This window comes from Haliotis rubra, unplaced genomic scaffold (assembly GCF_003918875.1).
Source record: "Haliotis rubra isolate DU_JTF1 unplaced genomic scaffold, ASM391887v1 Scf118, whole genome shotgun sequence".
Taxonomy (NCBI): Eukaryota; Metazoa; Mollusca; class Gastropoda; order Lepetellida; family Haliotidae; genus Haliotis; species Haliotis rubra.
Genome location: NW_025765092.1, coordinates 893,439 through 906,665, shown reverse-complemented (window position 1 = coordinate 906,665; position 13,227 = coordinate 893,439). Strand labels below are relative to the sequence as shown.

Below are 13,227 nucleotides of genomic sequence, written 5' to 3'. Positions count from 1 at the left end.
CACTTGCACATTCTGAATAGTTTACCTGTCTAATATTTTACAATGCATGCGTTAGATATGCTATATCTTGTTTGTATCATGATGGATTTTGAAAGGACACTGTGCACTCGGGATTTGAATATTTTAACAAATCTTGACTCTGTGTTGAAGATGAAATACATCTTTTCTGTTGTGTTGCTACCATTGTAAAGAGGAGATTAGGTGTTTACATCAACCGATAAAGTTTATATACTGGCGATATTATACATCTACAGGTTACATACTAGGGTTAAATGAGACCGATTCTAAACTGCTGAACCAGAACGGTGTCTCATAGTCTACTCTTGGTTAATTTGTTTATCCTCTAGATAACGTTTCAAGACGTGTTTGAGATTTAATAAGTGCATATTTTCTAGATGGCGTACACCTTTTGCAGCTATAATATCTGAGGAAGTGTGATTTGTGTTGAATTATTGATTACCGAACATTATGTGCAAATGAATGTATAAACATTTAGGTTTTAACAATCAAAAGCAAACTAATAATAAAAAGCAAAACATTTTCTGTTATGATTCGGTTTAACTTAACCTAGTATAATGTGTTTTACGTTTCACAAAGATTTCAAAAAGTACAAAACATGGAAATATTTATAATTATGGGCTAAACATCAAGAAAATTGTATGTAATAAAAAATATTCAGCATATTTTAAGAAAAAGTGTTACCGAATGTTAAACATTGTTGTACCGTTACGTGTATATCTTACTACAAATAAAAACACTATGTCACATTATCGTGGATATTATGTTGTAAATTATGTTGGCACAGTCAGCATGGGAAAGGCTTTACATGCTGGATGAGCAGAGTCCAGGCTGAGTGAGCCCTCACTGGCTCAGGTGAGTGAGTGAGTGAGTTTAGTTTTACTCAGCAATATTCCAGCTCTATGGAGGCGGTCTGTAAATAATCGGGTCTGGACCAGACAATCCGGGATCAACAGCATGAACATCGATCTACGCAGTTGGGATACGATGACATGTGTCAACCCTGACCACCCGATCCCGTTAGTCGCCTCTTACGACAAGCACGGGTTGCTGAAGACCAATTCTAACCCGGATGTTCACGGGCATTTTCAATGGAAACGTGATGAAACTGAAAGCATGTGTACTACGTTAGATGACATCTGCATGATTGATGGAGTTGGGTTCCACTGAAGACGTCCCAGGTTATGATGCACACTTAAAAAGGATTGTGTCCTGTTCGGAATTTGTGTGGTTACAGATTCCAACAAGTGTTTGCCACTGATATGGAAATGTCCCCCGCCGCTAAAGAATGGAATATCTATATTTACTACTTTTTATTTTTGGTCACATACAAGATGCCTGAAATGACTGGTGTCTGCCTAATCACCCAATGTAGGCTGTCAACATACTTGAAAACATTGGGTGCAATGTTTTATGAGATATCCATTTAAAAAGCGGTCAAAGTATCGTGGTGACCTTGAAGATAAGGTCAAGGTCACCCAAATAAACTGGTGTCTGTGTAATACCCCAATGTAAACTGTCACCAAATTTGAAGACATTGGGTACAACAGTCCATGAGATATCGCGTTATCAAGAGTTAAGTGTGAAAAGTGTCGTGGTGACCTTGAAGATAAGGTCAAGGTCACCCAAAATCAACTGGTGTCTGCGTAAGCCCCCAATGTATGCTGTCACCAAATTTGAAGACATTGGGTACAACAGTCCATGAGATGCCGTGTTAAGAAGAGTTTGAAAAGTGTTCAAAGTGTCCACCCGATCCCGTTAGTCGCCTCTTACGACAAGCATGGGTTACTGAAGACCAATTCTGGCTAGGGTAGGAGTAGTAGGTGAGAGTAAGGATACAATCGGGATGGGACCTGGAGTTCCGGTTCCTGGTACAACAGGAGCCTATAGTCCGGCAGGTCAAGCCTGGTGCACTTGAACCATACACGCTATAGAAAACCAAAACAACTTGATAGCGTGTGACTGTCCAGTTAAGGTGTTATCGCCGGTCACGTAACACAGGTCAAAGACTCCCGATGACCTTGTCTTAGTCACAGCGTATACAATTACAACATTGCTTCACAATGAATTATACAGTCGATTATAAAGACACGTTAATGGATCTCATATTTCAGATATGGCATAATATTTTTAATTCTCAGCATGTTCATTTGTTTCAACACTTCCCACTACATAAGCCACTTATCGTCCTTATATCATACACAACTGTATCTTATCTACCGTAGTGTTCATTCGGTTTAACTCGGTATGCGTGCATCATTCTTCCACACACAATGACGTGCAACTAGTTTGGATGATACGTTATCAATGAGACAATCTGTCAGCGGGTTATCAGTTAGCCATACAAGCTATTACAGTAGGTATCTGGACTTTCACCTGTGCCCTGAGATCATCCTTGGCGTGTTGCCTTCCATCAACTTCCAGTCCTCCAGCAGCCCTAGACCGTAAGGATGAAGACGGGTCTACTCACCTTTACACTCATCGCGTGTAGCGTCTTAGGGGCACGTGCAATCTTTTTTGGGGAAGACACGGGGAATGTAGGAACACAGAAAGGTAACATGAATTTACTTTTTTAACTCTGGTAGTAGCTTATATTCTTCATAAAGGCAGGAATTATATGGATGTCAACATATTTATTGTGATGATATCTATAAAATTCTTGTCTTTATGTACATCACTTCTAAATGCCATTCAATGACTCCATATTCCTCATGAACGAATAACATAAACATATCTGTTTATGATATGATATTAAATGATTTTGTCATGTATATGATCATATATTCAGGGTTATTTTGATATTATGTCCATCACAATATTCAGATGTCTTTGGGGCCATACTCCATTGTTGGGGGTAATACTCTGTCGGTGTTTGTGTTTTTAACTTAACATAAATATGAATTTGAAGTGTCACACGTTCATAAGAATCGTTGAGACGATGTTAAATCTACTGTAGGGGCGGTGGGGTAGCCTAGTGGTTAAAGCTTTGGCTCGTCACGCCGAAGACCCGGGTTCGAATCCCCACATGGGTACAATGTGTGAAGCCCATTTCTGGTGTCCCCTGCCGTGATGTTGCTGGAATATTGCTAAAAGCGGCGTAAAACAAACTCAGTCAGACAGTAAATCTACTGTATTGCAAAACCGATTCCTGTTTAACTCGAACTATCAATAACTCGTATTGAACCATTGCTCTTTGACCGTGCGTTGACTGTTTTTTGGTTTTTGTCTTTGTCGCATTCAGCAATATTCAAACTTTATGACAGCGGTCTGTAAATAGTAAACACCACTTTGCAATGATTAAACCCTTTTGCCCTGTCTGTTACATTGAGGGGCGGCCTAGTGTTTAAGCGTTCGCTCATCACGCCGAAGACCCGGGTTCGATTCCCACATGGGTACAAATTGTGAAGCCCATTTGTGGTGTCATGACGTGATATTGCTGAAATATTGCTAAAAGCGGTGTAAAACCATATTCACTTACTTCTATCTAAATCCGGCAATGATGAGAATAGTTAGTTTAGTTATACTTTGTAAAAGGAACTCTACCCGTCATGTAGTTGGTAGGTGTTGATATAGGTGAGCGGTATATTCTGTTTGTTCACGGTATATTCACGGTACAACCGTGTGTATATATACCTTATACGTGGTTGTTATTGACATGTAATGTCTGTTCTTCTTGGTCCAGCCCAACAACAAGTCCCGCTCGTCTCGCAATCCTTTGCTGTCAAGGTGATCAACGAGCTCAATGACAGGATTAACGGATCCGTCGTCGCCAGTTATGTCTACCTCTCCATGGTACGTTCTGTCGGGGATCGAACCCGGACCTCTGCCAGAGAACAGCAGTATATGCTGAGCTCCGTAACAACATCTGCTCTGATCACAATTGTATTGAGGCACACTATAAGGTGTAACGTGTTAATGGTGGGTTGTACCGCCACCCACTGCCAATGCTGTCGACCAATGGTTTGTCTGGTCCAATCCAACCTATTTACAGGATATAGTCAGATTGCGGAGTAAAACAAAATTTGTATTCTTGACAGTGCATCGCTCCTAGTCCAATTCGACAGTAGTGAAAACATATACTGAAGAACAAAATAAAGAATACAATTATGTTTAATGGTGCCCATGTGGTGATGAGTGAGTGAGTGCAGTTTTACGCCGCAATATTACAGCTATATGGCGGTTGTCTGTAAATAATCGAGTCTGGACCAGACAATCTAATGATCAACAGCATGAGCATCGATGTACGCTAATGGGATACGGCATGTGTCAGCGAGCCTTACCACCAGATCCCATTAGTCGCCTCTTACGACAAGCATGGGTTACCATATGGTAATGTTTTTGATACGGGTATAATGCATAGTTATTTGTTTTCGACCATACGTTGGTAGTGTTGTGGCCACTAATTTCAGCCTAATAACGTTTGTAATTTTTGGTTCAGTGAAATTGTAAACTTTCTTTTTCCCGGTAGTTTAGGTATCAATACTGGACAAGAGTTTGGGTCACTGGATCAGAATGTCTCGCTCCATAGTTCAGCATTCTTTTCCCACAGAGGTTACTTGTCATATCTTCCTACGAACCTCTGTTCTAATACGGCCTTATGTCCCAGTTCTCGTAAAATCCCCTAGCGGCAAAAAATCGCAACACGCATTATCTCCCTTCTTTCTATCCAATCAGAACACGTGTTACATCGACTTAGATCCAACTTGACTAATGCAAGCAAATATGGGGCCACAAATATCCCTCCTCTGTCTGGGACTTGTGTTAATGTGACACACAAGACATTTAATGGCTAGCTTGTCCGTTGTCAACGAGGGCGATGGAGACGCCATTGATCCGCCATTATATGACTGAGGTCTGTCTAGAAGAAACTTTGCGCATCGTGCAGGGGAAGAGGTTCTATTTTCACGAAGCATACGGGAATTAAGCCTTGTGATTGCAAGTGACCTCTGTGGGAAGAGAACGTAGTTCAGGGGCGGATACAGCTTTCTGAGAAAAGGGGGCTGCACACTATTGAGAAAGGAATGGTGCACACTTCATTTTCACGAGAGTTTCAATGGTCATTTAATAAACTTTCAGTACAAAAGGGGGATGCGCATCCCCTGCACCCCCACCCCCGCCTATGTGGTTTCTAGTTTGTATCGTTGTACAAACTCTAAAATGTCATCGTATCCCAATTGCGTAAAACGATGCTCATGATGTTGATAACTGGATTGTCTGGTCCAGACCCGAATATTTATATTGCTGTGTGCGGCGTTAAACAACAAACAAACAATCTTAACATAATTTGTGTATGAGTGTTTCACAGAATAAATCTGTTAGCATTAGTGTTTGCCACTTTAGACTTCATCGGAACACTAGAGGTGCTGTTAAAACGGAGTCGGATATTAAAAACAATATCTTCCACCAAAAATATATTTGATTTGGTCAACAGGCGATGATAAAAGTATACGGAATTAGTAGTGATGAGTATTGTAACTATTCCATGTGTTACTGACCACTTCAAGGTCACTGTGTTACATCCTTCTGTTGCAGGCCTTCTGGTTTGACCGAGCTGACATGGCACTGCCGGGCTTCCATAAGTATTTTCTGACCGCTTCCCACAAAGCACGTGACGATGCTGAAGCGCTCATGAAGTACATCAACAAGAGAGGCGGCTACATCAAGCTGAAGAACATAGTGAGACTTTACCTGTATCAATCTACCCTTGATATTTCATTTACATGTATTTATCAGTATCCTGTGTATCCTCTATATCCCCCGGGCTAGCATTTCGGTAAACTTACAGTATATACTACATGATGCTATTATAACAGTTGCCTGGCACTCGGAAACTATAGAGATTCCAATCTTTGATAAGGTATTTAGAAGTTGGTAAGGTAATACAAGACACTTGCTATGGATGTGCAACTTCATTATTATTTACACACGACGTTTCAGGGTTAATACTTGCCCCTTCATCATTCAAGTGTCTTGCAGAGATTCCAAGCTTTCCAACGATACCACGTACCTATCGCTATACCGCCGGTAGAAGAGTTTCAGTTTTTGACACCCTAAACCACTGTTCTATAATTACAACCAGATCTTAGTTCTTGCTGTCGCCAAACAAAGTAAGACATCCCATTACAGCTCACATGAGAATGGCCTTTCACTACAACCAATGAAATGATTAATAGGAACTCTTCAATAACCAATCAGAAAGTTCATTTTGGCAACGACCCTCGGAAAAAACCCAAAATATTCTACTGGGTGAGTGAGTTGGGTTTTACGCCGCTTTTAGCAATACTCGAGCAATATCACTGCAGGGGTCACCGGAAATGGGCTTCACACATAGTAACCCGGGTTTTCGGCGTGACGAGAGAACGCTTTTCCCTCTAGGCTACCCCCTACACCCCTGGGCCTAGATTTTCGAAGCTCTCTTAGCGCTAAGATAGTCGTAAGTGCCATACATTAACATTAACTTACGACTATCTTAGCGCTAAGAGAGCTTCGAAACTCTAGGCCCTGATCTTTAATAAGATTGCAGTAAGCTCATGGCGCACCATGCATCAAAAGAATAGAAGTGTTGTAATACTGAAAAAACACGTATATATGTATCTAATGTCGACGTGTAACAGTTAGTAAAACACTGCATCGCGTTGAGAACGGGTATCGAAATGAGTTGCAATATTGTAACATGTGACATTCAGAAACTGGTCAGATGTAATATTTCTGTACACTTACTCAGTAAATTTCAAGAATCTCTACTTTACTGAGGTCGTGTACTCCCAAATATAACCTATGTTCTACTTGTCTTACCATTTGCAGAAGAGTCCACAAGCAGTGTGGCGTGACGGGCTGAAGGCGATGGAATACGCCCTGGGTATGGAAAAGGATCTAAACAAGAACCTGCTGAAGACACACGGAGCAGCGAACGGCGATCCTCATGTGAGTAAAACTAGGGTTGGCTGCACACCGTGTGTGGAGATGGATGAAATATTTCTTTAAGAGACTGGAGGATTTAATTCTAGTAGCAGATGGAAGGAGCCAGTGTCGGGCATACATGCCACGCCAAACCGCTAAGCTGCCTCACCGCCCCGTGAAGATTATAATCCTACACAGGGTGTGTGTATGTTATTTGTTTAACATAAAATAAGCAGATACGATGGAGGAGTGTCAGTATAGATACAGTCATTTTGTGATACCGTACTGGTTTAAACTTCATGTAACAAGTATCGTGCGCAGTGAAAGCACGTTCGGATTTCTGAATGCTGATTGAGATTGTTTTCAGATCCCATTACTGTTTCTAGACTAACAACTAGTTTCTGAAATGAACATATTTTACAAAAAAAACAACAGTTCATAATAAAAAAAATGAAATATAATAAAAAGGAACCCTGAGACTTTCTCCTGAAACTGTGGAAATCTAGACTTGCCACATAATCTAGACTTGCATGGGCTTTCTTGGATATGTTTGTTTCAGGGTCTCTATGACAGACTACTGTGTTTCATACCTTGATTTATAACCATTGCCATGTGATAATGTCATGGTACTTGGTGCGTTACAACCAATTTCACCTCAATTTACTTAATATCACTTGATTCCCAGCTGTGACAAACTACACTCTACCTCCTCAGGTTACCTGCTTCCTCGAGGACAGGTTCTTAGACCAGAAGGTGGATCTGATCAAAGAGTTGGGGGAATATGTGACGAGGCTGAAGAGATTCACGAAAGACTACCATCTCGGCGAGTACATTCTGGACAAGGACCTGCACGACTAGGCCACGTTGTCGCCCTTGTCGCATCTATAGGGCGAGCTTTAATATCTGTGAGAAACTGATGGTGACATGTTTAACACATTCCGGACAAAATAAATGATGACATAGATGTATATAAATACGTCTTTCATTATTTTTTATCACTGCTAGAAGTTTTAATAATCTAGACAACTACCGTTTGAACGAAACGAAAATAAGTGGCATAAGTTGTGTCTAATGTGGCGTTTAAGTGAGTGAGTGAGTTTAGTTTTACGCCGCACTCAGCAATATCCCAGCTATATGGCGGCGGTCTGTAAATAATCCAGTCTGGACCAGACAATCCAGTGATCAACAGCATGAGCATCGATCTGCGCAATTGGGAACCGATGACATGTGTCAACCAAGTCAGCGAAACTGACAACCCGATCCCGTTAGTCGCCTCTTACGACAAGCATAGTCGCCTTTTATGGCAAGCATATGGGTTGCTGAACACCTATTCTACCCCGGATCATTGCACTTTTTCATAGTGACATATGAAGCACACTTATACTCACTCAACCTCGATAATCTCCAGGGTATACGTTACGATCACTCTCCACTATATAGTGCTGAGTGATCGTAACGTATAGCGGCGGTGGGGTAGCCTAGTGGTTAAAGCGTTGGCTCGTCATGCCGAAGACCCGGGTTCGAATCCCCACATGGGTACAATGTGTGAAGCCCATTTCTGGTGTCCCCCGCCGTGATGTTGCTGGAATATTGCTTAAAGCGGCGTAAAACCAACTTCAGTCAGTCTGTCAGTCGTTACGTATACCCTGGAGATTATCGAGGATGATACTCACTGTGAGTGCGTGTGCGTGGTCGTGTGAATGCGTGGGTGAGTTTAGTTCTACGCCGCACTCAGCAATATTCCAGGTATATGGCGGCGGTCTGTAAATAATCGAGTCTGGACCAGACAATCCAATTATCAACAGCATCGATCTATGCGATTGGGATACGATGACATGTGTCAACCAAGTCAGCGAGCCTGACCAGCCGATCCCGTTAGTCGCATGGGTTACCCATATCTTCACGGGTATGTGCCTGTGTAAAAGCGTGTGCGTGTGCATGTGTGTATGTTTTAGTTAGCGCGAGTACTAATGCTAGTTTTATCGTGCTTTCCCACTGAAATGTATCATGATGTGATGTAAATGTATACCAAGCTAAGACACAAGTCAAACATTGATTATACAACAGTCTCGTTTCCTGCTGACTCGGTTCCGTCCTATTGCGCAATTTGGTACAATAACCAGTCCAGAATTTTGCGACCAACTCATTCAACTGGATATATAAATATTAATCAGTATTATTTGATACATCTAATCACTTGTATATTGCAACACTACGCTCCTTCTAATCCTTGCAAACACGTTATGCAGCGTGCTCTGTCGTACAGCGTGCTCTGACAACCGGAAATCTGGAAATCGTGGAAATCTCAAAACGAGGCTCGGCCGCTAGAAATGTTTGGCGGTCATGTACGGCCTTGATATTATATCAATCACATTGTACGTTACAAAAGTACACTTAATAAGCGCAAGGAACACACAGCAGGTGTAACCAGTGAGCCAGATTAATCAGTCAGGTTACGACCTCATCAAATAGGGGCAGTCTGTGTCGTCTTTGTTAACGTCATGCTGCCTAAGCCTAGCCATAAAATATAGAAATACAATTTTTAAAAGTTTAAAATTAAAATTCATTTGTAAATACCATTTTCTTATGAAACCAGGAATTGGCATTTCGTGTAACCATAGTTGTTTGTAATGTCTCTTTTCACTTTCACACGAGAAACTTCGGATCGGCTGAAAAGTAGGTCACTGTCTGGTTCATGAGACTCATGTTTTACTGTACTGGCGTTATCCCTTTAATGCCGAACGCCAGGCAGGGTAACTACAAATACCATCAATTGTTTTCTTTTTGACCATCTGCATTCTGGCTCTGCCGATAGACGCACCATCCACTACACCACGAAGGCTGTCATTGAAAATAGGACCAAATGAACTTCGGAAACTACAATAGTACAGACACTTGTTTTCCTGAAGTCCTTGCGACACAAACACTCATGCAATAATTTGCATAGTATCCATGCCGTTTGATTAGCTGAAATTGCGAGTGAGTCTGGTTTGATGCTGGTTTGAATAGCATTTTAGTTATATAAGGGTCTGTTTAATACGGGAGGAAAGCCTAGAGGTGACGGAAGTCTTAGACTTTCAACACTTACATGAAACCCATAAGCACAGTTATGGTGCTGACAAACCCTCACATAGTCTGGGGAAACACGGATTCAAACCGCCGATCACTTGCTTCTGGCGTGCCAAAGGGACGCAACTCTACTCGTTCTTCGTGTAAAAAGGTTTTTGTATGAAGCGGGAGTGAGTTTAGTTTTACGCCGCTTTTAGCAACATTCCAGCAATATCACGACGGTGGACACCAGAAATGGGCTTCACATATTGTATCCAAGTGGGGAATCGAACCCGGGTCTTCGGCGTGACGAGCTAACGCTTTAACCACTTGGCTACCCCACCGCCCCGAGGCGGGAGGTAGGGTAGCTGAGTAGGTAAAGCTTTCGCTCGTCACGCCTCAGGTACGTGTTCGATTTCCCTCACGGATACAATGTGTGAAGCCCATTGCTGCATGGTGTCCCCGCCATGATATTTCCATATCCTCACCACTGTATCAGGTTCGTTACCAAGGATACAGGACCAATGCACGGCATTACACGTAAGTACAAAGGTGAACTACCAGACTGGTGACAGTATACACCTGACAATTTGATGTGACCCAATAATTCCTCGCGTTATCAAAACGTTACAACCGAAACACAATTAAGGTGAAAAAAAAGCATTGATACCAGTATCAACTATATACCACTTCAATCACCAGCACAATTACGTGCTCTATCTTTTGACACAAGACGTATTGCGGCTACAAAATATGTCGGTAGATAATCGATGCGACTTTTGAAAGGCTGTGTGAGTCTGTCACTAACTAAACGAAATACATGCTTTTCGTCAGAAAAAAATGTATGATACACACTCGCAGATTGCTTGTGAAACCGGAAATATGTGGCATTCCACAAATAACATGTGTATGCCAAAATGCCTGAAGCTTAAAACAAACAATTGAAGATCCACAGCACATCTCATACACTGCTAAACCTAATTAGCAGACTAATGCTTAGTCTCTGAATATATAATTTTGACAGAAACAAATAATTCCATTTATAAATTGATAAGGAGCCCTATTGAGTTCAGTGATTCAGAACCTGAGGAAATCCAGACCTGCTTCATTTAGGTCGTTAACATCTCAAACTTCTACATTAAATTTATATTAGTAAATGTACTGACATGAATAACAACGGGAAAAATGAGTTCATGGTTGAGTTCATCCTCGATAATCTCCAGGGTATACGTTACGATCACTCTCCACTATACCCTGGATGCATCCACGGCTTGGCCCCATAATTATATTACAACCCCTTTGCTGGCTCCGCATTCTCACAGTAGCTAATCAGCTAAGCCGCCGTTACATCCGAGCTTGCCAGTGTCAAAAAAGATAGCGGTCGCAGTCATGAAGGTTTGTTCGCATTTTGGGGGAAATAATACAGACAAACTGACAGATCTGAAACTTTAAAACAATATATGAAAGAACTCCTTCTACCTCTTTCAGAGTACCTCTGCTTCAATTGTGTTGCCAAGTTTAAACGGTTAGATAATTTAAGAAGCGAAAGTGAGTTATGATTTGTTCGCTCAACTTCCCAGCATAGACACATGATTGGATAAAAAGCCGGCCAAGGGAGGTAATATAATTATGGGGCCAAGCCGTGGATGCATCCAGGGTATAGTGGAGAGTGGTCGTAACGTATACCCCGGAGATTATCGAGGATGGGTTGAGTTCACTTATAAACTTTTTGTTGTGGTATAATCTGACAGCTGTCTGCTGCTTTTATCACACAAAGCCAGTACATTTTTCTCGTATATTACACTATTTACCTTGTGTGTCTTGGAACTACGAAACAGGCCATGGATCAAACGTATTTACTGTCTATACCAAGACATTTGTGAACTTTCATAAAGTAGTATTCTGTGTTGTTGGGTTTTTATTCACTTTTCAAAAATCGGAAATGGGAAAATCGTGTTTTGCCAGAGGTACATGTGTTGATATTTTACGGCCGCTTGGCAGGAGGGATGCGTAGACTTCGAAACAGTGGATGGTTGGTTTGTTTGTTTGTTGTTTAACGCCGCACTCAGTAATATTCCAGCTATACGAAAGCGTTCTGTAAATAATCGAGTCTGGATAATACAATCCAGTGATCAACAGCATGAGCATCGATTTACGCATTTGGGATACGATCACATGTATCAACCAAGACAGCGAGCCTGATCACCCGAAATGGGCACTGAAAATAGGCTTCAAACATAGTACACATGTGGGAAATCGAACCCGGTCTTCGATGACGAGCGAACACTTTACCACTAGGCTACCCCAACGCATCTTGGGGCTTTCGAATTCGTCGCAGTACTGTAGACATGGTGTCTACATCAGTACAAGCCCAGGAGACTGACTGACTGACTGAGTTTAGTTTTACGCCGCTTTTAGCAATATTCCAGCAACATCACGGCGGGGGACACCAGAAATGGGCTTCACACATTGTACCCATGTGGGTCTTCGGCGTGACGAGCCAACGCTTTAACCACTAGGCTACCCCACCGCCCCACAAGTCCAGGAGAGGTGTATAAAGCAACACATGGACCTGTACGCAGTGTTCGTAGACTTGACCGAGGTTCTTTGATACAATCAACGGAGAAGCACTGTGGACCATCCTCAGGAAGCCGGGCTGTCCATGCAAGTTTACTACCCTGATACGGCTTTGCCATGACAACACGACTGATCTAGTCCGCTCCAATGATGACTATTGAAACTATTCAAACGGAGGACTCAGTGGCTGAATTTTGGTTTTTAGCCGCTTTCAGCAATATTCCAGCAATACCAGAAAAAGGCTTTGCACATTGTACCCATGTGGGGAGTCGAACCCGGATCCTCGACGTGACGAGAGAATGCTGTAACCATGGGCTGCCCCACCGCCCCCTCAAACGGAGTAAGACAAGGCTGTGTACTCGCCCCCTGTTGTTCAACTCGTTCTTCACACAGGTCTTACTCCATGCTGTGGAAGACCTAGACTTGGTGTGTACATCAAGTATCGCTCGGATGGTTCTGTACTTGACCCTCGCCGCCTCTTAGGCCAACCAATACTCCAGAGAAACTAACCCTTGAATATTGAGGATGGCTGTGCCCTCTTGTCTCACAAGTAGATACATCAGCATATTTAAAGTACTAAATTTATCATAAAGTCTCGACAACATGACGAAAATAATGCCGTCTTGTACATTTTCACCAAATGCAGATGATGAAGTCAACACCACAAATAGTCCATGAATATGT

General features: G+C 42.1%; 1 protein-coding gene across 1 annotated transcript; it reads left to right on the top strand.

Moving 5' to 3' along the window:
* Positions 1–2,390: 2,390 nt before the first annotated feature.
* LOC124259110 (ferritin heavy chain-like) lies at positions 2,391–7,892 on the top strand. Its single transcript, XM_046693207.1, has 5 exons — positions 2,391–2,571; positions 3,701–3,810; positions 5,551–5,694; positions 6,823–6,942; positions 7,633–7,892. Exons 1-5 carry the CDS (start codon positions 2,469–2,471, stop codon positions 7,774–7,776), a joined length of 621 nt encoding a protein of 206 aa, XP_046549163.1. The 5' UTR covers positions 2,391–2,468; the 3' UTR covers positions 7,777–7,892.
* The last annotated feature ends 5,335 nt before the right edge of the window (positions 7,893–13,227 follow it).

Bases quoted from the DNA above. Each gene is read 5' to 3' on its own strand.
- LOC124259110 (XM_046693207.1), top strand. From the start codon at position 2,469: ATGAAGACGGGTCTACTCACCTTTACACTCATCGCGTGTAGCGTCTTA. The intron at 2,572-3,700 runs GTAACATGAATT...TTCTTGGTCCAG, and splicing joins GAATGTAGGAACACAGAAAG to CCCAACAACAAGTCCCGCTC. The intron at 5,695-6,822 runs GTGAGACTTTAC...TACCATTTGCAG, and splicing joins ACATCAAGCTGAAGAACATA to AAGAGTCCACAAGCAGTGTG.